This window comes from Anomaloglossus baeobatrachus, chromosome 7 (genome assembly GCF_048569485.1).
Source record: "Anomaloglossus baeobatrachus isolate aAnoBae1 chromosome 7, aAnoBae1.hap1, whole genome shotgun sequence".
Classification (NCBI taxonomy): Eukaryota; Metazoa; Chordata; class Amphibia; order Anura; family Aromobatidae; genus Anomaloglossus; species Anomaloglossus baeobatrachus.
In genome coordinates this window covers 62,280,966-62,307,288 of record NC_134359.1, presented here as the reverse complement: position 1 = coordinate 62,307,288, position 26,323 = coordinate 62,280,966, and the positions used below count along the sequence as shown (strand labels likewise).

The 26,323-nt window shown below is 49.8% G+C and overlaps 1 protein-coding gene across 2 annotated transcripts in view; it reads left to right on the top strand.

Annotated features, from left to right (window-relative positions):
- Window positions 1–26,323, top strand: part of GPR155 (G protein-coupled receptor 155) — an 88,408-nt gene that overhangs the window by 6,232 nt on the left and 55,853 nt on the right. For both annotated transcript variants that reach the window (XM_075317355.1, XM_075317356.1), the window contains exons 2-3: window positions 16,267–16,793; window positions 18,432–18,831. In XM_075317355.1, the coding sequence (XP_075173470.1) occupies window positions 16,346–16,793; window positions 18,432–18,831 (848 nt within the window). In that variant the 5' untranslated portion in view covers window positions 16,267–16,345. The remainder of the gene's footprint in view (window positions 1–16,266; window positions 16,794–18,431; window positions 18,832–26,323) is intronic.

Genomic DNA, 26,323 nt, shown 5'->3' with positions numbered 1-26,323 from the left:
TCTTTTCTCGGCAGATATTACTTTGCTACTATATATATATATATATATATATATATATATATATATATATATATATATATATATATATATATATATATATATATATATATATATATATATATATATATATATATATATATATATATATATATATATATTTCTTTATCGTTCCTTTGGGAGACCCAGACCATGGGTGTTTAGCTTCTGCCTCCGGAGGACACACAAAGTACTACACTTAAAAGTGTAGCTCCTCCCTCTGAGCTTATACACCCCCTGGTAGCCAGTGTTAGCCAGTTTATCGCTTTGTGTTCAGGAGGTCATACATCCACTCATGCATTCTCATCTGATTTGTTTGACTTTTGGAAAGAGTTTGAAGAAAAGCGGGTCCATGTCTGGACTCCCGGCATGTCCCTTCTCACCCCACTGTGTCGGCGGTGTTGTTAAGGTTGATTTACAAGGCTGCAGCCTTACATGCCGCGCTCCTTCACCATCCCTTCTGGGCTCTGACTTGAAGTGGGAGCCAGCACGGTCTCCATGCCTGGCAGGAGTCCGGTCTCCATCCACAGCCCCTTGAGGATTCTGTTGGACCGGAGCACTCATCCCCAGGGACACGGCCCTGCGTCTCAGCAGCTAAGTACCTGAGACGTTTATGTTGGGGGTCCCGGTTCTTTATTGTAAGGGGAGAGTATGCTGTATGTGATTGTTTTAACTATTCCGGCGGGTTCTCTAGCTTTTGCCTGAGAACCGCGCCGATGGTGCCTGCTTGTCGGCCTCGCCGCTTAAATTTAGGCCTTGGCTTCGCCGGAGGCCTAGTTTCATTTTCCTGCCCTCGCATGTCACTCATGCAGAGGGACAGGTTCGGCTCCTCCCGGCGGCCGTTCTACACAGGGGAGGGACACTCCCCACTGCTGGGGCGTCCCTCCTTCCCGGCAGGTCTCTCTAGCCCTCCAGTTCCCGCTCTTTTATAGGAACGCCCTCTTCTCAGGCAGAGTTCACTCTGCTCTGGGACATCCTTCATCTCTGCTGAGGTGCTGCGACTGGGGGACCGGGCTTTGGGATCTGGAGGGCACACAACACCGCGCTCAGCGGTCTGGTAAGCCACAGCCGGTCTCCGGTTGTGGACCTCTGTATATTCTCCCGGCCTGGGTAGAGTCCTTTTCTAAGTCCATATCCCAGTCATTTGCTGAGTCCATGGGACTTTTGTCCAGGACTTTGATGAATATGCATCAGCCCCCCTCACAGGGTGCCTCTAATACTCTTGACAGAGGACTCCTATCCTCTGACCTCCGTCCATCGGAGCTCACGGAGGATTCATCATCTGATCCCAGACCCCGTCCTTCTAAGAGAAGGCGCAGGGTTTCCTCCCCTCCCCATCCCACGGCTCTGTCTCAAGAGCTGACTCTCTAGATGAGGAGGATGCCCTCACTGGGGGCTCGGAGGCTATGTATCCCATCGATTTCTCTGAGGGTGACTCAGATCTTAGTGATTTGATTGCTTCTATTAATTCTGTACTGGATCTCAATCTGCCAGTGTCAGAGGAGCAACTCTCTTTGGCAGAAAAACATCAGTTTACCTCGCCTAAGAGAGTGAAGAGTGTGTTCTTTAACCACTCCAGTTTTCAGACCGCTGTGACCAAACCCAGGGCCTGCCCTGACAAACACGGGGGCGGGCCTTCTGCCGTCCGTTATTCTGCCTCCTGGTCCTGTATGCCGCCCCCATCGCTCCTTTCCATATCTGATGCACCGCCCACTGCTCCAGCCATCCCCGCGCATGCCCAGTGCCAGTCTCACAGGACTGAGCAGTGTGACCGCTGGTGACGTGTGCACAGGCAAGTGATTATGGGATTATGGGCGGGACTGTGACTGTTATCAGCAAGTACCCGCCCATAATCTCGTGAGCGCGCAAACCTCTCCAGCGGTCACACTGAGCTCAGTGTAGATGCTAGACTGTATGGGCTGCTTCCAGGGATGACGTCCCTTTGTCACGTGATAGGGGCGTGTTCAAAATACTATCACGTGACAAAGGGACGTCATCCCTGGAAGCAGCCCATACAGTCTAGCATCTACACTGAGCACAGTGTGACCGCTGGAGAGGTTTGCGCGCTCACGAGATTATGGGCGGGTACTTGCTGATAACAGTCACAGTCCCGCCCATAATCACTTGTCTGCGCACACGTCACCAGCGGTCACACTGCTCAGTCCCGTGAGACTAGCACTGGGCATGCGCGGGGATGGCTGGAGCAGTGGGCGGTGCATCAGATATGGAAAGGAGCGATGGGGGCGGCATACAGGACCAGGAGACAAAATAACGGACGGCAGAAGGCCCGCCCCCGTGTCCCATTTACACAAGCTGCATACAAAAAGGTAGCACTTTATAAAGGCTTTATTTTGGTCTCACATGGGGCACAATAATAACAGGGACCTTCCTAGAATGCAGCCCAGGAGCTGCAGAGGGGGAATCTTTTAGGTTTTGGGCGAAATTTCTGATGACAGGTTCCCTTTAAACAAACAGCTGTCACTCCGGTTGGCGGTGCGCTCTCTCCTGAGGCCCCGCCGTTATACCCTCAGGCGTCTGATGCAGGTGCTGGGTCAAATGGTGGCCTCCATGGAGGCGGTTCCCTTTGCCCAGTTCCATCTGCGTCCTCTGCAGCTGGACATTCTCCGCTGTTGGGACAAGCGGCCTTCCTCCTTACAGAGGTTAGTGGCTCTGTCGCCACAGACCAGGAGCTCTCTTCAGTGGTGGCTTCGACCCCTCTCCCTGTCCCAAGGGTGCTCCTTCCTGACTCCGTCCTGGGTGATTCTCACCACGGATGCCAGCCTATCCGGCTGGGGAGCGGTACATCTCCACCACAGAGCACAGGGTACTTGGACTCCGTCCGAGTCAGCCCTTTCAATCAATGTGCTGGAAACCAGAGCTGTGCTTCTAGCTCTCCTAGCCTTTCACCACCTGTTGGCGGGCAGGCACATTCGAGTCCAGTCAGACAACGCGACAGCGGTTGCCTACATCAATCACCAAGGCGGGACACGCAGCCGCCTGGCAATGTTGGAGGTCCAACGCATTCTTCAATGGGCGGAGGACTCTAAGTCCACCATATCCGCAGTCCACATCCCTGGCGTAGAAAACTGGGAGGCAGATTATCTCAGCCGTCAATCCGTGGACGGTGGCGAGTGGTCCCTGCACCCGGCAGTGTTTCAGTCAATCTGCCGCAAGTGGGGCACTCCGGACGTGGACCTAATGGCATCCCGTCACAACAACAAGGTTCCGGTTTACGTGGCTCGCTCCCACGATCCTCAGGCCTTCGCCGCGGACGCTCTGGTTCAAGACTGGTCCCAGTTTCGTCTGTCCTACGTGTTTCCCCCTCTAGCTCTCTTGCCCAGAGTCCTGCGCAAGATCAGAATGGAGGGCCGTCGAGTCATCCTCATTGCACCGGACTGGCCCAGGCGAGCTTGGTATCCGGACCTGCTCCAACTGTCCGTGGAGATGCCGTGGCATCTTCCGGACCGTCCAGACCTGCTCTCGCAAGGTCCGTTTTTCCGCCCGAATTCTGCGGCCCTCAAATTGACGGCGTGGCTCTTGAGTCCTGGATTTTGACGGCTTCTGGTATTCCTCCTGAAGTCATCTCCACTATGACTCGGGCCCGTAAGTCTTCCTCCGTCAAGATCTATCACAAGACTTGGAAAATTTTCCTGTCCTGGTGTCACTCTTCCGGCCATTCTCCTTGGCCATTCTCGTTGCCGACCCTTCTGTCTTTTTTACAGTCCGGTCTGCAGCTAGGACTGTCCCTCAACTCTCTCAAGGGACAAGTCTCAGCTCTATCAGTGCTGTTCCAGCGGCGTCCCGCCCGGCTGGCTCAGGTCCGCACCTTCATGCAAGGTGCGTCTCACATCATTCCGCCTTATCGGCGGCCCTTGGATCCCTGGGACCTTAACTTGGTCCTCACGGTATTGCAGAAACCCCCTTTCGAGCCCCTTAGGGAGGTTTCTTGGTATCGTCTTTCTCAAAAGGTGGCCTTTCTAGTTGCCATAACTTCTCTCAGGAGAGTCTCTGATTTGGCTGCGCTCTCCTCGGAGTCACCTTTTTTGGTTTTTCACCAAGACAAGGTAGTTCTCCGTCCGACCCCGGACTTTCTTCCTAAGGTGGTCTCTCCCTTCCACCTTAACCAGGATATTTCCTTGCCTTCCTTCTGTCCGGCCCCTGTTCATCGCTTTGAGAAAGCGCTGCATACTCTAGATCTGGTGCGTGCTCTCCGGATCTATGTGTCTCGCACCGTTGCGCTTAGGCGGTGCACCTCTCTTTTTGTGCTAACCACAGGGCGGCGCAAGGGTCTCTCTGCTTCTAAGCCGACCTTGGCCCGTTGGATTAGATCGACCATTTCGGACGCCTACCAGAGTACTCAGGTGCCTCCCCCGCCGGGGATCAAGGCACACTCGACCAGAGCTGTCGGTGCCTCTTGGGCTTTTAGGCACTAGGCTACGGCTCAACAAGTCTGTCAGGCTGCCACTTGGACTAGCCTGCATACCTTTTCGAAGCACTACCAAGTGCATGCTCATGCTTCGGCAGATGCGAGCTTGGGCAGACGCATCCTTCAGGCGGCTGTCGCCCACTTGTGAAATTAGGCTCCGCCTACTTCTTAGCGTTTTCTGTTTTTTCCCACCCAGGGACAGCTTTGGAACGTCCCATGGTCTGGGTCTCCCAAAGGAACGATAAAGAAAAAGAGAATTTTGTTACTTACCGTAAATTCTTTTTCTTATAGTTCCATATTGGGAGACCCAGCTCCCTCCCTGTTGCCTGTTGGCAATTTTCTTGTTCCGTGTGTTATCACCGGCTGTTGTCATGGACAGAGTCTCCAGTTGTTCCGGTTCTTACTCGGTTCTACTTGTGGGTGGCTATTCTCCTTCAGCTTTTGCACTAAACTGGCCGGGCCTGCTCACCAGGGGGTGTATAAGCTCAGGGGGAGGAGCTACACTTTTTAGTGTAGTACTTTGTGTGTCCTCCGGAGGCAGAAGCTAAACACCCATGGTCTGGGTCTCCCAATACGGAACTATAAGAAAAAGAATTTACGGTAAGTAAGTAATATATATATATAAACATAAATTATGGTGTATGATACCATAACAAAATTCTCTTTATATATATATATATATATATATATATATATAATATAAATTATGGTGTATGATACATGGTATACATATTGGGGAGGGGGAGAACTAAGCACCCACAATCGGGGATGAAGCAGCTGAATGGGTATTGCAGTGGTATACAATCTTTATGTTTTTATTTAGTATGAGCCGCTCAGTTGTTGTAACGTCTGGTTTTCTCTTCTCTGTAGATATGGCTGCGTTGTCTGTAGAACAGTGATAACTTCACTGCAAAACTTATCATCTTCCTTCAGATCCTAAACAGTGTTCATCCGGTTTCCATTGGCTGTGCGCTATTTAGGCAAGATGTCTACCCAGAACGCCGCTTATTTGTACCATATAGTCATAGGAGTATAGTAGAGTCACTTGCTCAGCACAAAGGTAGGCTATTACCAGATGTGCACAGGTTCTGCCCCCAAATGCATTAGAGTAATTTGGTTTTAGAGCGTTTTGCAAAGCTTTTTACAAATTTGTAACTTGGTTTAAGAGCAATGCTTTGCAATAAGAACAAATACCGTGCAAACTTCCGGTTCCGTCCTTTCACCGCGCTCTGACCCGCTCTGGAGGTAACTACATATGTACTGTACACAATATACCATTGTACAGTATATACTATATAGCATGTCTATCAATTTGCATTTGTGGATATAGTATTGTACTGTCTTTTGGCTAACCAGTGCAGCACATTGCTTGTACTGTATCTCTCACACACCAACAATTCTATTGTAAGCTAATGTGCAGTTTAATTTGTTTTTACTGTACTGTACAGTATGTTGTATTACTGTACTGTAATAATTTTATATGAATACAGTAAATTATTTTGTATTACTGTAATAAGTTTGTATAAATACAGCAAATATTTTTGGGTTGTGGAACGAATTATCTGTTTCATTTATTTCCTATGGGAAAATTCACTTTGATATAAGAGTAACTTGGCTTAAGAGCTCACTCCCGGAACCAAACTGTGTGTGTGTGTGTGTGTGTGTGTGTGTGTGTGTGTGTGTGTGTGTGTGTGGTTATATCTATCTAGAACATTCAGCTTTTAGGAAGAGAGGTTGTAAAAAGTGTTAAAAAAATGTGAGATTCTAATGTCCAGGATCAGCAGTGGTAAGTATTGTGTTGCATGCCAGCATACCCAGAAAGTGCCCACTCAACAAAAAAATAGTCTCCGACAAGCCACCACAGTGGGCAGAGATTGGGGAAGCAGATATCTCTAGTGCCGAAACAGGACCAGGATGTGGCGAACAGTGCGGATCGGGTAAGTGTTGAGACACGAGCTGCAGGCAATCAGGGAGTCCTTTTTTTTTTTATAATTATTATTAATTAGTCCAAGCCCTTTTAGAAATACATTTCAACTAGACAATCCCATTTAAAAAAGTTCTTGAGTCTTATAAACTTAAAGGAAAACTGATAGTAAGAATTAACCCTAGGAGTGCTTTATTAGTCTCATAACCGTTTTTAATAACGTTTCTTCCTTCTCTTCCTCCCCCCCCCCCCCTCTATATTTGGATGTCAGTCACGCCGCTGTGGGTGTGGTCACATCTCTCTGCAGCAATGATCGCCAGTTGTCCTGGACTAGTCCAATACTTGAATTCAGATTGATTGTAATTTATTTTAATACTGGTATCATCAAAGACAGTATTAGGAGGCCAATAAAGCGCTCCTAATACCCCATAGGGGTAAATCCTGCTGTCAGGTTCCATTTTTTTTTTTTAGCTAAAGTGTCCCACATAGAATAAAAACAATATCTGTATAATATCACTTATATCCCAGACCTTTGATGTTTCTGTGCTGGGAGTCATGTCTTTGTCAGAGGTACGGCACCCATCCAGTAGCGTTATTTACCGGTATTTATTTTAGTCGCTTATATAGCAGCATTAATTATTATTATTCTTCTTATTATTGCGCCATTTATTCCTTGCTGCTTTACATGTGATAAAGGGGCATATATAGACAAGTACAATTATCATACAAGGCACAGACTGGTATAGGAGGGGAGAGGACCCTGCCCTCGAGGGCTCACAGTCTACAGGGAATGGGTGATGATACAGTAGATGAGGACAGAGCTGGTTGTGCAGTGGTCTACTGGACTGAGGGTTACTTTTAGTTTGTAGGCTTGTTGGAAGAAGTGGGTATTCGGGTTCCTTGTGAGAGGCCAATGAATAGCAGGGGGACAGGTGGATTACCGTAGTTGTGCTGCAAAGTTTAGGATAGATTGTAGGGGTGCGAGAGTTTTAGAGCTAAGACCACAGAGTAGGAGGTTGCAGTAGTTCAGGTGGGAGATAATGAGGGCATGCACTAGTGTTTTCTTTGTCGCTCCTAATTGGGAGACCCAGACAATTGGGTGTATAGCTATGCCTCCGGAGGCCACACAAAGTATTACACTAAAAGTGTAAAGCCCCTCCCCTTCAGCCTATACACTGCTACGGGCTCATCAGTTTTTATGCTTTGTGCGAAGGAGGTCAGACATCCACGCATAGCTCCACAGCTTAGTCAGCAGCAGCTGCTGACTATGTCGGATGGAAGAAAAGAGTGCCCCCAGCATGCTCCCTTCTCACCCCACTCTTGTCGGCGGTGTTGTTAAGGTTGAGGTATCCATTGCGGGTACGGAGGCTGGAGCCCACATGCTGCTTTCCTTCCCCATCCCTCAATTAGGGCTCTGGGTGAAGTGGGATCCCATCGGTCTCCAGGCACAGGAGACCGTGCTCCATCCACAGCTCCTGAGGACCCTGCTGGATAGGAGCCGAGTATCGTTCAGGGACATGGCCCTGCTACTTGGAGGTACTCTGTGTCCCCGTGGGGACCGCGCACAGCAACACTCCAGCATTGCTGGGTGTGCTAGTGCACCGGGGACAGCAGCGCTGGCTGCATTTGTGCCACTATACACTTCAGCGTCGCTGAGTGTATTTGTGTAGGGGGACTGCCGCGCTGACCGCCGCTGCCATGGTTATCACTGCGGCGCGGCTGGGACTGTTAGTGCGCCGGGGACTTCCGCGCCGACCGCTCTTATACGGCGGCCGCGCTTATAACTATAGTCCCCGGCTTCTGCGGCCTAGTCTCATTCTTTTCCCGCTCCCAGCCCTGCCAGTCAGGGGAAGGGCGGGACGCTGTACAGGTCGGCAGCACTGAGGGCTGGAGCATGCTTTGCATACTCCACCCCCCTCACTCTGCACAGTGGGGCACCAGTTCCCGCACTTTTCTGGGTCACGGCCATGGCACAGACTTACTATGCTGCCTGTGCAGCATGTACGGCTATACTGCCGGCAGGTTCCACTGACCCTCATTGTGTGCAATGCTCGGCCCCTGCGGCACTTTCTCAGCCGGAGCCTCTGCTAGGGGTGGCCCAGGGAGAACCACCTGTTAACACTGTCCAGGTGACAAGGACGGAGTTTGCAGTTTTTACTGAAAGACTTTCTGAGACTATGGCTAAGATATTAGAAGCCTTGCAGTCCAGGCCGGCATCTCAAGCCAGGGGCACTGTGTTATCATTGTCCCCTGGTTCCCCTCAGTTGGAACAGCAATGTCTTCCCGGGGTGTCTCATGGATCTCAGGGTGAGGTCTCTGACACGGACCGCAGCCCCAGACCGACTAAGCGAGCTCGCTATGATATCCCCTCGACATCATCACAATGTCCAGGGTCTCAGCGAGAGGACTCTCTGTATGATGAAGCGGAGGTAGCTGATCAGGATTCTGATCCTGAAGCCGCTCTCAACCTTGATACTCCTGATGGGGACGCCATAGTGAATGATCTTATTGCGTCCATCAATGAAATGTTGAATATTTCTCCCTCAGCTCCTCCAGTGGAGGAGTCAGCTTCTCAGCAGGAGAAATTCCGTTTCAGGTTTCCCAAGCGTACAAAGAGTATGTTTCTGGACCACTCTGACTTCAGAGAGGCAGTCCAGAAACACCGAGCTTATCCAGATAAGCGTTTTTCCAAGCGCCTTAAGGATACACGTTACCCTTTTCCCCCTGACGTGGTCAAGGGCTGGACTCAGTGTCCCAAGGTGGATCCTCCAATCTCCAGACTGGCGGCTAGATCCATAGTTGCAGTGGAAGATGGAGCTTCACTCAAGGATGCCACTGACAGACAGATGGAGCTCTGGTTGAAATCCATCTATGAAGCTATCGGCGCGTCTTTTGCTCCAGCATTCGCAGCCGTATGGGCACTCCAAGCTATCTCAGCTGGTCAGGCGCAAATTGACGCACTCACGTACGTCTGCGCCGCAGGTGGCGTCCATAACCTCTCAAACGTCGGCATTTGCGTCCTACGCTATTAATGCTGTCCTGGACTCTGCGACCTGTACGGCGGTTGCAGCCGCCAATTCGGTGGTAATACGCAGGGCCTTGTGGCTGCGGGAATGGAAGGCAGATTCGGCTTCCAAAAAGTGCTTAACTGGATTGCCATTTTCTGGCGACCGTTTGTTTGGTGAATACCAAGACGGCTTCCTCATGACTTACGGCCTCCTCACACCGCATCCTCGGTCGGTGGCAGGCTCTCCCACTTTTGCGACACCTGGCTGCCACAAGTAAAAGACCGTTGGGTGAGAGACATTTTGTCTCACGGTTACAGGATAGAGTTCAGCTCTCGTCCTCCGACTCGATTCTTCAGAACATCTCCGCCTCCCGAGCGAGCCGAGGCGCTTCTGCAGGCGGTGGGCATTCTGAAGGCAGAAGGAGTGGTGGTCCCGGTTCCTCTTCAGCAACAGGGTCACGGTTTCTACTCCAACCTGTTTGTGGTTCCAAAGAAGGACGGGTCCTTCCGTCCTGTTTTGGACCTAAAACTGCTCAACAAACACGTAAGGACCAGGCGGTTCCGGATGGAATCCCTCCGCTCCGTCATCGCCTCAATGTCCCAAGGAGATTTCCTAGCATCGATCGATATCAAGGATGCTTATCTCCACGTACCAATTGCTCTAGAGCATCAGCGCTTCTTGCGCTTCGCCATAGGAGACGAACACCTTCAGTTCGCGGCACTGCCGTTCGGCCTGGCGACAGCCCCAAGGGTTTTCACCAAGGTCATGGCTACAGTAGTTGCGGTCCTCCACTCTCAGGGTCACTCAGTGATACCTTACTTAGACGATCTGCTGGTCAAGGCACCCTCTCAAGAGGCATGCCAACACAGCCTCAACGTTACTCTGGAGATTCTCCAGAGTTTCGGGTGGATCATCAATTTTCCAAAGTCAAATCTGACACCGGTCCAATCACTGACATATCTTGGCATGGAGTTTCATACTCTTCCAGCGATAGTGAAGCTTCCGCTGGACAAACAGCGCTCACTACACACAGGGGTACAATCTCTCCTTCAAGGTCGGTCACACCCCTTGAGGCACCTCATGCACTTCCTGGGGAAGATGGTGGCAGCAATGGAAGCAGTCCCTTTCGCGCAGTTTCACCTGCGTCCTCTTCAATGGGACATCCTACGCAAGTGGGACAGGAGGCCGACGTCCCTAGACAGGAACGTCTCCCTCTCTCAAGCAACCAAAGCTTCCCTTCGGTGGTGGCTTCTTCCCACCTCATTATCAAAAGGGAAACCCTTCCTACCCCCATCCTGGGCGGTGGTCACGACGGACGCGAGCCTGTCAGGGTGGGGAGCAGTCTTTCTCCACCACAGGGCTCAGGGTACGTGGACTCAGCAAGAGTCCTCACTTCAGATCAATGTTCTGGAGATCAGGGCAGTGTATCTTGCCCTAAAACCGTTCCAGCAGTGGCTGGAAAGCAAGCAGATCCGAATTCAGTCGGACAACTCCACAGCGGTGGCTTACATCAACCACCAAGGTGGGATACGCAGTCGGCAAGCCTTCCAGGAAGTCCGGAGGATTCGGCTGTGGGTGGAAGCCACAGCATCCACCATATCCGCAGTTCACATCCCGGGCGTAGAAAACTGGGAAGCAGACTTTCTCAGTCGCCAGGGCATGGACGCAGGGGAATGGTCCCTTCACCCGGACGTGTTTCAGGAGATCTGTTGCCGCTGGGGGAGGCCGGACGTCGACCTAATGGCGTCACGGCACAACAACAAGGTCCCAACATTCATGGCTCGATCTCAAGATCACAGAGCTCTGGCGGCAGACGCCTTAGTTCAGGATTGGTCGCAGTTTCAGCTTCCTTATGTGTTTCTTCCTCTGGCTCTGTTGCCCAGAGTGTTACGCAAGATAAGGGCCGACTGCCGCCGCGCCACCCTCGTCGCTCCAGACTGGCCGAGGAGGTCGTGGTACCCGGATCTGTGGCATCTCACGGTCGGCCAACCGTGGGCACTGCCAGACCGACCAGATTTGCTGTCTCAAGGGCCGTTTTTCCATCTGAATTCTGCGGCCCTCAACCTGACTGTGTGGCCATTGAGTCCTGGATCCTAGCGTCTTCAGGATTATCTCAAGGGGTCATTGCCACTATGAGACAGGCTAGGAAACCAACGTCCGCCAAGATCTACCACAGGACGTGGAAAATATTCCTGTCGTGGTGCTCTGCTCAGGCGTTTTCTCCCTGGCCATTTGCCTTGCCCACTTTTCATCTCAATCAGGATATCTCCTTACCCTCGTTTTGTCCTCATCCAGTTCACCAATGTGAAAAGGATTTGCACTTGTTAGATCTGGTGAGAGCACTCAGACTCTACATTTCTCGTACGGCGCCCCTGCGCCGCTCCGATGCTCTCTTTGTCCTTGTCGCTGGCCAGCGTAAAGGGACACAAGCTTCCAAATCAACCCTGGCTCGGTGGATCAAGGAACCAATTCTCGAAGCTTACCGTTCCTCGGGGCTTCCGGTTCCCTCAGGACTGAAGGCCCATTCTACCAGGGCCGTGGGAGCGTCCTGGGCCTTGCGACACCAGGCTACGGCTCAGCAGATGTGTCAGGCAGCTACCTGGTCGAGCCTGCACACTTTCACGAAACACTATCAGATGCATACCTATGCTTCGGCAGATGCCAGCCTAGGTAGGCGAGTCCTTCAGGCGGCAGTTGCCCACCTGTAGGACGGAGCCGTTACGGCTCTATTATGAGGTATTATTTACCCACCCAGGGACTGCTTTTGGACGTCCCAATTGTCTGGGTCTCCCAATTAGGAGCGACAAAGAAGAAGGGAATTTTGTTTACTTACCGTAAATTCCTTTTCTTCTAGCTCCAATTGGGAGACCCAGCACCCGCCCCTGTTTTTTGTATACACATGTTGTTCATGTTAAATGGTTTCAGTTCTCCGATATTCCTTCGGATTGAATTTACTTTAAACCAGTTTATAATTTTTTCCTCCTTCTGGCTTTTGCACCAAAACTGATGAGCCCGTAGCAGCACGGGGGGTGTATAGGCTGAAGGGGAGGGGCTTTACACTTTTAGTGTAATACTTTGTGTGGCCTCCGGAGGCAGTAGCTATACACCCAATTGTCTGGGTCTCCCAATTGGAGCTAGAAGAAAAGGAATTTACGGTAAGTAAACAAAATTCCCTTCTTTGCAGATTCTTGGTTACAGAATGTAGAGAACCATGTATTATTTTTGAGTTGTAGTTGGCAGGAGGTGAAGAGGGTTTTAATATGTTGGTTGAAGCAGAGAGCAGGGTCATGGGTTACCCCCAGGCAGCGAGCACGCAGGATTGGGGAGAGTGAGCAGCCATTGACTTTGATGGATAGGTCTGGTGGAGTGGTAAAGTGAGGAGGAGGAAAGATGATGATTCTGTTTTATCCATGTTCAGTTTTAGAAATCAAGGATGAAATGGCAGACTGACATTGTGGGATTCTGGTTAGTAAGGAGATGATATCGGGTCCAGAGAGACAGATCTGCATAGAGATGATACTGAAAACCTTGGGACTCTATGAGCTGTCCAAGGCCGAAGGTGTAGATGGAGAGCAGAAGGGGTCCTAGAACTGAAAATTGGGGGACGCCGACAGATAAGGAGGCAAGATGAGGATGTGGTGTGAGAGAGGGAGACACTGAAAGTGCAGTCTATTAATTCCACAGCACTTTACAGATGTGATCATCACTGTCCCCATCGGGGCTCACAATCTAAATTCCCTATTACTAGGTCTTTGGAGTGTGAGAGGAAACCGCCGGAGTACCCGAAGGAAACCCACAAAAACATGGGGAGAACATACAAACTCCTTGTAGATGTTGTCCTTGGTGGGATTTGAAAATGTGTGTATGTGTGTGTGTGTGTGTATATATATATATATATATATGTATATATGTATGTGTGCATATGTATGTATGTATATAGATATATATAATTAGTGGTTACAGTGCTAACCACAAAGTCTATGCGCCAGTGTATGTTTAATTTTTTGTATAAATGTTATCTTTATCTGCTATAGAGGGTTTGTTCCGTAGTGTTGTGTATAAGGGCACAATAGTATAGCGCTGCATAATCTAAAGAGAGCAGTGTATAGGAGTATACTGTCAAGGAATTAGAGAGAGCAGGTGTCAGTTGTGATGAGATGGTGACCGGGTCTGCAACTCTACTGCACCAGTAACACCGTAGACAATAATAATAAAGGAGCTGTGCTGCATGTGAGGATCTGAAAGTCAGTAGGGCTGTATGCGCATGCTGCAGTTTTTTTCTGCACACAAACTGCAACCAAAACTGCACCTTGTCCCATTGAGCCTGGAAATGTAAAAAAAAAATAAATAAATTTTTTAATATAGAGGCGTTTTTGCTGCAATTTTGTTAGTGTTTTTTAAAGGAGAAATAAAATATAATAGGATAGGATAATTGATAGGTACAATAGATAGGAAAAAAAAAATAGAACATCTTGAATAGATAAGAAAGAATAGAAAGAAATGGCTCAATAGAGGGATAGCTAGCTTGGCCAGCTGTGTTTTTTTGTTGTTTTTTTTTAGGTAAAAAAAATAACATGGGGTTCCCTGGTTTTTCATATCCAGCACAGCAACAGCAGCTGCAGGCTGCAACCCTCAGCTGTTTGCCGCACCACGCTGGTGATGAAAAATTGAGGGAATCCCACGCTTTCTTTTTATTTTTTATAATTATTTGATTTAAAAAAAAAAAAAAAAAGATGTAAGGTCCCCCAATTATTTTTTTTTTTTTAAAACCATTTAAGGTACAGCAGACAACTGGGGGCTGACATTACTAGGGTGGGAAGGGCCATCTTTATTTTGCCCTTTCCAGCCTAACAGTAGCAGCCGTCCCAGAAGTGGCGCATCCATAAGGTTCGCCAATTCTGGTGCTGGACCCGACTCTTCCTGTTGCTGTGGGGCAGTGGCAATCGGGGTAATAAGGAGTTAGTGGCACCTGTGGGCTACTATTAAGTCCTAGATTAGTGATGACAGTCGTCTGAGATCCGCCCCATCATTAATCTGTAAGTAAAAATAAACACAAACGCCCCAAAAATCCTTTATTTAGAATAAAATTAAGCCCCCTATTTCACCACTTAACTCCCAAACACCTCTGCAGGTCCAAAGTAATCCACACGAGGTCCCAGGGCGATTTAGCTCTGATACATACATCCCTGTCCTGTCACAGTAAGTGCCATAGAACATGACTGCCCGCTGTGAGTGCAGAACCCCTGACGTCACAGTTGCGGGCCCCGCAATACCGCATGTGTCGCGGTAGTGACGTCACAGGTTCACCGCTGTGAGGTTCAGCCGTGACTGAAGTGAGACGTGTGATCAGCAGTGACGTCACTCAGGTGAGTCCTCCACCTGCGGCTTGCTTCAGTCGTGGCCTGATTTGCGGTCATGTGTTGAGGACTCCAGCTGTGGCTACGGCTAACCTGAGTGATGTTACTGCTGATGGCGCAACTCACTTAAGTTGTTGCTTAGAGCTCACAGTGGGCAGTCATCTATGTAGCAGTGCTGGAAGCGTCTTGGGACCTTGTGTGGATTACGTCGGACCTGCAGGGGTGCTATTGGGGTTAATAAAGTGGTGTAAGAGGGTGTTTTATTGTCTTATTTCAAATAAAGAATGTTTTGGGTGTTTCTGTTTATTTACTTTCACTTACAGATTAGTGTATAAGGGGTTGTCTCTTAGATGCCTGCCATGACTAATCTAGGACTTAGTGGCAGCTATGGGCTGCCATTAACTCCTTATTACCCCAATTGGCACCACACCAGGGCAATCGAGAAGAGCAGGGTAAAGTGCTAGGGCTGTCGCATCTAATGGATGCAGCAATTCCGGGCGGCTGCTGGCTGATCTTTTTAGGGTGGGGAGAGCCTAATAACCATAGGACTCCCCAGTCTGAGAATACCAGCCCCCAGCTGTGAGGCTTTATCTTGGCTGGGTATCAAAATTGGGGGGGGGGGGGGCTGTATTCAAATTTGTTTTTTTGTTTTTTTTAATGATGTAATTATTTATTTTACTGTATGATATAGACCGGACCACCGGCGGCTGTGATTGGTTGCAGTCACTCAGCTGTCACTCAGCGTGGGGGTGCGTCTGACTGCAACCAATCACAGACCCTGATGGGCGAGGGAAGCAGTGACTATGTACCGGCCTAATGAGCGGCTTCGAAAGAAAAGTGAGAGGTTGCGGGGGCAGTGTGACAGTCGGGGCAGTGTGACAGTCGGGGCAGTGTGACAGTCGGGGCAGTGTGACAGTCGGGGCAGTGTGACAGTCGGGGCAGTGTGACAGTCGGGGCAGTGTGACAGTCGGGGCAGTGTGACAGTCGGGGCAGTGTGACAGTCGGGGCAGTGTGACAGTCGGGGCAGTGTGACAGTCGGGGCAGTGTGACAGTCGGGGCAGTGTGACAGTCGGGGCAGTGTGACCGCCGCGTCGGTGATCGGTGAGTGTGAAGTGCAGTGACAGGGAATGATTTTATCCTGGAACAATGTGGGTGACCTGTATTTTTTAAGACAAAACGCAAGTAAAATACATGCAAAATGCACAGATTTGGTAGCTTGCGTTTTTCCTTGAGCTTTTCATCCCCTCATTGATTTCAATGGGTGACAAAAACGCAAGAATGAACATGCTGCTTCTTTTTCGGTTTTGACAAATAAACTGCAGACAAAAAACCTGCAATCTGACTTCTCATAGACTTTGCTGGGAAGCCAAAAGTCAGAACTTGCTGACAACAAAACTGCACCAAAAAAAAATGCAGCGTGCGAATATAATAATGTAACCCCCCCCCCTCCCCACCTTCTTCCGGAAATAATAGTCCTTTTAATCTCCCCTTTTTGTCTTTCTTGTTCTATACTAGGTCACCATGAATCTCAATAGAGAACTTGGCATGGAGCTATAATTGCCATTGAGTCAAATTACCAGGAAAAAACATAAATATGGACCCCTCTGAACAACTGTGGAAGCGGTCTGCTGCTGTCAATATGACGGAGGCGCTGGGTGATCTCGCAAACACCACCAATGGCACTCCCTCCATGTCCATAAACAGACTGTTCCCCGCGCTGTTGGAATGCTTCGGCATCATCCTGTGCGGCTACATCGCCGGCAGAGCCAATGTCATCACCGCCACGCAGGCGAAGGGGCTCGGCAACTACGTTTCCCGTTTTGCACTTCCTGCACTTTTGTTCAAAAACATGGTGGTCCTGGACTTCTCCGACGTCAACTGGTCGTTCCTGTACAGCATCCTCATCGCCAAAGCCTCGGTGTTCATGGTCGTCTGCGTGCTGACCTTGTTAGTGGCAAGCCCTCAAAGTCGTTTTAGCAAAGCCGGACTCTTCCCTATATTTGCCACTCAAAGCAATGACTTTGCACTTGGCTATCCCATAGGTAAGATACTTTGTAGGTTGTTTTTTACTGCAAAAGCATTCACATGTATGAAAAATAATTTCCTTGCTTTAGGAATATTATCATGGCCGGGCATTATTGGACCCCAACCTTCCCAGAGGATGGGGCTCTGAACACTCATCATTGCTCCCATTCTCTATGGGACTGACGAAGTTAGCGGAGTACAGTACTCCATTTAGAAGTGACTTTCAGAACCCCATTCTCATGATTGATGATGGTCCCAGTGGTCAGAGCTACAATCATCTCAAAGGAGGGGATAATTTTCAATTTTGGGAATGAGCCTTTAAAAAGAATCTGTCTGAGAACAGAATATTGTAGGGTCAAAGACCCCCGATTCCAGCGATGTGTGATTTACTGTGGTGCTTCCTGCAGTTTTGATACAATCCCTGTTTTATCTGTGCAGATCTGAATACTGAGCCCTATATAACACAGCCAAAACCACTTGCAGCTCTCTGTGTACACTGTGCATAGGCAGAAAGCTGCCAATCAGTGGTAGGGTGAAGTTATACAGAGCTCATGAATAAGGAGGACTCCTTGACAGCAGGTTTACTAAACCTCTATTGAAAATCTCCTGCTGATAAAACACTGATTTGTATTAAAACAGCAGCAAACAGCTCAGTAAGTGACACATCTCTGAATCAGGGTCTCTGTCTCTACATCATGTTACTAGTAGCAAAAACCTTGTGACACTTTCCCTATAAGAGGTGTATTGTTCACACACATGAGGGGACATGTTCTCCAATTGGATAAATGAGATGTCATTCAGGTGGATCAGTGCTCAGGGGACCACTGTTCTGGAAACAGATGCAGGTCCACCTTTTAAAGGGAACCAATCACCAGGATTTTCGTATATAACCTAAAGCCAGTGCTATACTGGCACTATCAGGCTGATTCTATACATACCTGTAGTAATCAGTTCGGATGTATAGCTTTTGAAATCCAAAAAAGTAAAGTTTATAAAATCATCAGCTTCTTGAGTGACAGCAGCAGGACCTGTGCTGAGGTCATACCCATGTGACCAGAAGGGGCGGGGCCTCAGCCAACAGAAAAATGATGCTTTGTTGGCTGAGGCCCCACCCCTTCTGGTCACATGGGTATAACCACAGCACAGGTCCTGCAAGTCAAAAATTAAATCGATTGTATAATACTTATGCTAATTCTAACAGGGGGAGGGAATAACTATTAATACCCCCCAGATATTATCTGATCCTCAGCTGCTGTCACTCAAGAAGCTGCCGGTTTTGTAAACTTTACTTTCTTTGATTTCAAAACCTAAACATCCGAGCTGACCACTACAGGTATGTATAGAATCAGCCTGATAGTGTCAGTATAGCACTGGCTTTAGGTTATATACAAAATACTCCTGGTGATTGGTTCCCTTTAAGACTGCGCATATCACAAAAAAAACCCCCAAAAACTTGGCTATTGACATTTAGCTGCCAGTGCACATTGGGTAAAAGACCTCCATCCATGTAAAATTGGCAGAATCCACCTAAAATTTACTGTATGTGATTACCCCCTTTGTCCTTTATGGGAGACGTATCCTGGTATATAAATGCTCCTTCATCTCTTACCTGTTATTTGATATTCTGACTTGTGTTTTCTTGTTGCTTTTTCTAGTTGACGCCTTGTACCAGTCCACGTATCCTAAATACCTCCAGTACATATACTTGGTGGCACCCGTGTCGCTCATGATGTTAAACCCTTTGGGCTTTGTCTTCTGCGAGATCCAGAAATGGAAGGACAACCCAAACACTTCACAAGGCAAAGTGAAGATCTTGGGCCTGGCCCTCCTCCGCGTCTTCCAGAACCCTATAGTATTTATGGTATTCATAGGCATCGCCTTTAATTTTGCACTGGGTCAGAAGATCCCCATGTACTTGGAGAATTTTCTCGACGGCCTGGCCAGCTCTTTCTCTGGTTCTGCTTTGTTTTATCTGGGTCTTACCATGGTGGGACAGACCAGTAAGATGAAGAGGTCTTCTTTTGTTGCCTTGCTGCTACTTATCACCGCAAAGCTGTAAGTATGATTTATGGGGGCCATCGCTTTATTACTATGCTGTAAAATGTCTTATCTCTCTACGTGGTGATAAGCGGATGTGTGTGAAAGTTCCTCTACCTACACTTTCTGCTGATGGGAAGACTCAGCACATTCCTTCCTATTTGCAGCTATGAGTCCCCTTACCACTGACAGCCACACTGGTTTGTTAGGTCTCCATAAGGAGAATAGTCTTTCCCCGTGGTCCCCACATAGCTTCTCATAAGCCAGATCAGATACCCACACTTTGCACTGACGAGGGGCAATCACCCCGAAACACCGTGTCTGCAAATTGGGATTCTGATCTGGCATATATACCCTAGGTCATATGAAAAGGCTTGTTAAAAGGGCAATTAGGACACTTAGGATTGCTACTTCCAATAGGTGGCGCTAGAGTTTGTCTCCTTTCCTGGAGAGACAATATGAATATTTACACTCCATGCACTGTTTTTTGGACGTGCCAAAATAAATGGAGGATAAGGGGTAAATTTACACATGGCAGCAGAAATTCATCTACTATACAATAGGATAAAGAGTTGCACACTAGTCACAATGTATAGGGGAATAATGAAAAGCAGAACTGCTATGGGAATACTAGAGTGAAAAATACAATGAACTATCTGAAAAAAAAACCCAAAAACATGAAAATGGAATATGCATAACTGCTAGGAATAATAGGAATATGAGAGATGTTTAGCCATTGTATTGATCAATGCAAAAGAGCCCCAAAACCACGCCAAGGTAATCTCTATTTTTGGGGTCCCTAACCTACGTGTAACCTCCCCTGCAGTTAAAAAACTTGCTCTGTATGGGAAGCAAAGGGCCAAACTATATATGTGAAATAAGACACAAGGCTATGGGTGGGGCTGGGTTCTCATACAAAGCGCATACTAATTATAGAGTGTACGTCTGGAACACCAATGGTGTGAACAAGGTGCAAGACTCAAAAAACATATATAATTATACAATAGGATAAAGAGTTGCACACACTTTGCTTCCCATACAGAGCAAGTTTTTTAACTGCAGGTGAGGTTACACATAGGTTAGGGACCCCAAAAATAGAGATTACCTTGGCGTGGTTTTGGGGCTCTTTTGCATTGATCAATACAATGGCTAAACATCTCTTATATTCCTATTACTCATAGCAGTTATGCATATTCCATTTTCATGTTTTTCACTTTTTTCAGATAGTTCATTGTATTTTTCAGTCTAGTATTCCCATAGCAGTTCTGCTTTTCATCATTCCCCTATACATTGTGACGTGTGTGCAACTCTTTATCCTAGTTATGTTTTTGAGTCTTGCACCTTGTTCACACCATTGGAGTTCCAAACGTACACTGTTTAATTTGAAATCCAGGCACTGTCCGTGCTGCAGAAACTGCCTTATTCTGGTGCACGGGACAGAATTTTTACATTTCTGCCACTTGTAACCTTTCCCTACATACCGTCAGACTCGTTATACCTGAATGCCATCAAGTGCTTCAGGGCAGTGGTCTGCAGCCTATGGCTCTCCAGCTATTGAGATATTGCAATGCTGGTCCAGATATGCTGGGAGTTGTAGTCCTGCAACAACTGGAGAGGCACATGTGGGAGACCTCTGCTTTGGGGAAATTAAAGTTTTAACCCTTGAAGTTTTAGACCTGCTCCGCTCACATTCGTATAGAGAAGTGATAATTGGGACACCTGCCAATCACGCAAGAATTCCCAAAAGTATTAGATGTCGCCTCTTGGTGAGGAAGTGAGGGGAGCAGGATTAACTTTTTTTAATTGTAGGCAATTATTACAGCAGATTTCGGCAAAGTAATCAAATGTTAATCTTAAAGGGAATCAGTCACCAGATTTGAAGACTATAACCTGTGGCCACCACCAGTGAGCTCTTATATACAGCATTGTAGAATACTGTATATAAGAGCCCAGGCTGATCTATAGAACGTGAAAATCACTTTTATAATGCTCACCCAGGCGGCAGTGCAGTCCGATGGGTGTCGCTGGTCTCCGGTCCGATGCCTCCCCTCTCTGGGGGTCCAGCGCCTCCCCTCTCTGGGGGTCCAGCGCCTCCCCTCTCTGGGGGTCCAGCGCCTCCCCTCTCTGGGGGTCCAGCGCCTCCCCTCTCTGGGGGTCCAGCGCCTCCCCTCTCTGGGGGTCCAGCGCCTCCCCTCTCTGGGGGTCCAGCGCCTTCCCTCTCTGGGGGTCCAGCGCCTCCCCTCTCTGGGGGTCCAGCGCCTCCCCTCTCTGGGGGTCCAGCGCCGCCTCCTTCAACCCAGCCCAGTATGGATGACTTGTCATGCACAGTAGCCAGCATTGCGGCTCCTGCGAAGGCACACTTTGATCTGCTCTGAGCAAATCAACGTACTGTAGTGCACATGTGCGGGCGGTCTTTGGCCTTTCCTCGCGCTTGCACATTACAGTACTTTGCTCTTCCCTCAGCAGGGCAGATCAAAGTGCGCCTGCGCAGGACCGCAATGCGGCCAGTGTGGGTGATGTACAACTCATCAGCCATACTCTGCTGGTTAGAAGGAAAGCAGCGATGCCCATTGGACCGGACCACCTCTAGGTGAGTATTATGAAAGTGATTTTACGCTCTACACAACAGCCTGGGCTCTTATATACAGTATTCTAGAATGCTGTATGTAAGAGCTCACTGGTTGGTGGTGGCCGCAGCTTATAGTCACCAAATCTGGTGACAGGTTCTCTTTTAATTTCAGGCAATCACTACAGCAGATTTCGGCAAAGTAGACAAATGTTGGTCTTAAAATTAGCACACCTTTGCAGGAATCCCATCACATTTTGGTGGGGTATATATACAGCACCTGTGGCACCACAGTGGAGTTGTTAGCCCTTTATTTCGACCTTTCACATTAGTAAAGTTGACCTTAAACGTTAAATTAATGTGAAGCCAGTTTTGGTAGAATTAGCCAACTGGGAGCCTGACTGTACCCCAATACCTGCTGTCTGGAAAGCATGGATGTGGGTTTACCAAATCTCTATAACTTTGTGCCCCCCCCCTGCAGAGGTGCCTGCCAGCGCCATATATACAGTATTTGTCTACCCCAGTGTTTCCACAGGGACCCCACTGATCCAAAGAACAAGTGTTTTGTATGCCCTGCTTGAAGAACAGAGGTGATCGTCTGTGGGACTGACTGATACAGCTGAGTGCCGCACCCTGCTGTTTCTATCTGTTCTATATTAAAATCAAAATACTTCGCCACTCATTATAAGAAAAAATGAGGCTTCAGTCTGTCCAAAAATGTGATTTCTTTGTCACTCCATTGGGAGACCCAGACAATTGGGTGTATAGCTTCTGCCTCCGGAGGCCACACAAAGTATTACACTTTAAAAAGTGTAACCCCTCCCCTCTGCCTATACACCCCCCCGTGCATCACGGGCTCCTCAGTTTTTATGCTTTGTGTTGAAGGAGGCACACATTCACTCATGCTCCCATTTTAGTCAGCAGCAGCTGCTGATTGTATCGGATGGAAGAAAAGAGGGCCCCTAACAGGGCTCCCGGCATGCTCCCTTCTCACCCCACTGAGTCGGCGGTGTTGTTAAGGTTGAGGTACCCATTGCGGGTACAAAGGCTGGAGCCACATGCCGTTTTCCTTCCCCGTCCCTTAGGGGCTCTGGGAGAAGTGGGATCCTAACCGGTCATCCAGGCACTGGGACCGGGCTCCCTCCGCAGCCCCTGTGGGATTCTGACGGACAGGAGACTGAGTACCATCAGGGACAGGGCCCTGCATCTACAGGTACTCTGTGTCCCCTTAAGGACGGTGCATGGAGCACTTTGGCCTCAGACGCTGCAGCGGCTGCGGTGTTGGTATGGCGACCGGGACTACCGCGCCGACCGCGCCTGCTTGCCGGCCGCGGTTTTAACTTTAGTCCCCGGCTTTTGCGGCCTAGTGCCTTAAACTCCCGCCCCCGGGCCTGCCAGTCAGGGGTAAGGGCGGGACGGTCGGCCTGACGCCGACAGTGAGGGCGGGAGCACACTTGGGTGTCCTCCTCCCCCCTCACTAATCACTCTGGGGCACCAGATTCCCGCACTTTTTTAGGTACTCCCACGGCTCCCTCCTCCCCTGTGAACGCCGACAGCCATGTTTTAGCACATTCTGCCGGTGGAGGACTTCTGGCTGCAGCTCTGGGAGACCCGAGGCAGGGAATCTGGTGGCCACACACCACTTGAGCGGTCGGTAAGCCACACCGGTCACCCGGTGCTGGTCCCCCTAGGGTGCCGAACTGTATATATATAGATTATATTTGTATACATTTTCTTGGTTCGGCTGTACTGTTAGCTTGTGGCTATATACCCTCAGTGATCACTCTCCTGGGAGACAACAGCATGTCGTTCACAAGGAGCAAGGGTGCCAAGGCACAGGGTTATTTTGCAACCTGTACCTCTTGTGCGGCTATGCTACCTGCAGGTTCCACCTACCCTCACTGTGAGCAATGCTCGGGCCCTATGGCACTCGCTCAGCCGGAGCCTGGGGCATTGGTGGGACCCTCGGCCCAGGTAGAACCGCCGGCTTCCCCTGTCCAGGTGGCAGGGACAGAGTTTGCAGTGTTAGCTGAGAAACTCTCTGAGTCACTTTCACAATCCATGGCTCAGTCTATGGACAAATGGTCTGCTAAAATACTAGAGGCCCTGCAGTCCAGACCGGCCCTTACACAGGCCCCGGGCACTGCGGGATCGCCCCCAGGCCCCTCTCGGTCTGCGACGAAGCGTGCTTCTGGGGTGGCCTCTAGCTATTATGTGGAGGACTCCGGCACGGACCGCAGTCCCAGACCGGCTAAGCGGGCTCGCTTAGAATCTTCCCCGACTTCATCACGCTGTTCGGGGTCTCAGCTTGAAGACTCTCTGGAGGATGAGGCGGAGGTCGCAGCCCAGGACTCTGACCCTGATGTTGCTCTCAATCTTGATACACCTGAAGGGGACGCCATAGTCAATGACCTTATAGCGTCCATCAACCAGGTGCTAGATCTTTCTCCTCCAACTCCACTTGTAGAGGAGTCGGCTTCACAGCAGGAGAAACACCAGTTTAGGTTTCCTAAGCGTACACGGAGTGCTTTTTTCGATCACTCTAACTTCAGAGATGCTGTCCAGAAGCACAGAGCTTTTCCGGACAAGCGCTTTACTAAACGCCTTAATGACACACGTTACCCCTTCCCCTCTGACGTAGTTAAGGGTTGGGCTCAATGTCCCAAGGTGGATCCTCCAGTCTCTAGACTGGCGGCTAGATCCGTAGTAGCAGTAGCTGACTGTTCATCGCTCAAGGATGCCACGGACAGGCAGATAGAGCTCCTAATGAAATCCATCTATGAAGCCATAGGCGCGTCCTTTGCCCCAGCCTTTGCAGCAGTGTGGGCACTCCAGGCTATCTCAGCTTGTCTGTCTGAGATTAATGCGGTCACCCGTACCTCTGCTCCGCAAGTAGCGTCTTTGACTTCTCAGGCGTCGGTATTTTCATCCTACGCCATGAATGCTGTCCTAGACTCGGCTAGCCGTACAGCCGTAGCATCCGCCAATTCGGTGGCAGTCCGCAGGGCCATGTGGCTACGCGAATGGAAGGCAGACTCTGCTTCCAAGAAGTTCTTGACCGGTTTGCCTTTTTCTGGCGACCGATTGTTTGGCGAGCAATTGGATGAAATTATTAAGCAGTACAAGGGAAAGGACTCGTCCTTACCCCAGCCCAAACCAAAGAGACCTCAGCAACGAAAAATTCAAGCGAGGTTTCGGTCCTTTCGGCCCTCAGCCAGATCCCAATCCTCCTCGTCCAACAGGCCACAGAAGAGCCAGAGGAACTCTTCTGCATGGCGGTCTAAGTCACGTCCTCCAAAGACCGCCGGAGGCACCGTCTCCAAGGCGGCCTCCTCATGACTTTCGGCCTCCCCAAACCGCATCCTCGGTCGGTGGCAGGCTCTCCCGCTTTTGCGACGCCTGGTGGCCACATGTCCAAGACCGATGGGTGAGAGACATTCTGTCTCACGGTTACAGGATAGATTTCAGCTCTCGTCCTCCGACTCGTTTTTTCAGTTTGTGGCACTGCCTTTCGGCCTGGCGACAGCCCCACGGGTCTTCACCAAGGTCATGGCATCCGTTGTGGCAGTCCTACACTCTCAGGGCCACTCGGTGATCCCGTACTTAGACGATCTCCTAGTCAAGGCACCCTCCCGGGTGGCATGTCAACACAGTCTGACCGTTGCTCTGGAGACTCTCCAGAGGTTCGGGTGGATCATCAATTTCCCAAAGTCAAAATTGACTCCGACCCAATCACTGACTTACCTCGGGATGGAGTTTCACACTCTCTCAGCGATAGTCAAGCTACCGCTGGACAAACAGCGTTCGCTGCAAACAGGGGTGCAATCTCTTCTTCGGGCCCAGTCACACCCCTTGAGGCGCCTCATGCACTTCCTGGGGAAGATGGTGGCAGCAATGGAGGCAGTTCCCTTTGCGCAGTTTCATCTGCGTCCACTTCAATGGGACATTCTCCGCAAATGGGACAGGAGGTCGACGTCCCTAGACAGAAACGTCTCTCTTTCGCTGGCAGCCAAGACCTCTCTTCAGTGGTGGCTTCTTCCCACTTCTCTGTCGAAGGGAAAATCTTTCCTGCCTCCATCCTGGGCTGTGGTCACGACGGACGCGAGTCTGTCAGGGTGGGGAGCGGTTTTTCTCCACCACAAGGCTCAGGGAACCTGGACTCCGACAGAGTCCTCCCTTCAGATCAATGTTCTGGAGATAAGGGCAGTGTATCTAGCCCTAAAGGCGTTCCATCGGTGGCTGGAGGGCAGGCAGATCCGCATACAGTCGGACAACGCCACGGCGGTCGCGTACATCAACCACCAGGGCGGCACTCGCAGTCGTCAAGCCTTCCAAGAAGTTCGGCGGATTCTGCTGTGGGCGGAGGCCACAGCCTCCACCATCTCCGCGGTTCACATCCCGGGCGTAGAAAACTGGGAAGCAGACTTTCTCAGTCGCCAGGGCATGGACGCAGGGGAATGGTCTCTTCACCCGGACGTGTTTTAAGAGATCTGTTGCCGCTGGGGAACGCCGGACGTCGATCTCATGGCGTCTCGGCACAACAACAAAGTCCCGGCATTCATGGCACGGTCTCAGGATCACAGAGCTCTGGCGGCGGACGCCTTAGTTCAAGATTGGTTGCAGTTTCGACTGCCTTATGTATTTCCTCCTCTGGCAATGCTGCCCAGAGTGTTGCGCAAGATCAGGTCCGACTGCCGCCGCGCCATCCTCGTCGCTCCAGACTGGCCGAGGAGGTCGTGGTACCCGGACCTGTGGCACCTCACGGTGGGTCAACCGTGGGTGCTCCCAGACCGACCAGACTTGCTGTCTCAAGGGCCATTTTTCCATCTGAATTCTGCGGCCCTCAACCTGACTGTGTGGCCATTGAGTCCTGGCTCCTAGCGTCCTCAGGGTTATCCCAAGAGGTCATTGCCACTATGAGACAGGCCAGGAAACGAACGTCCG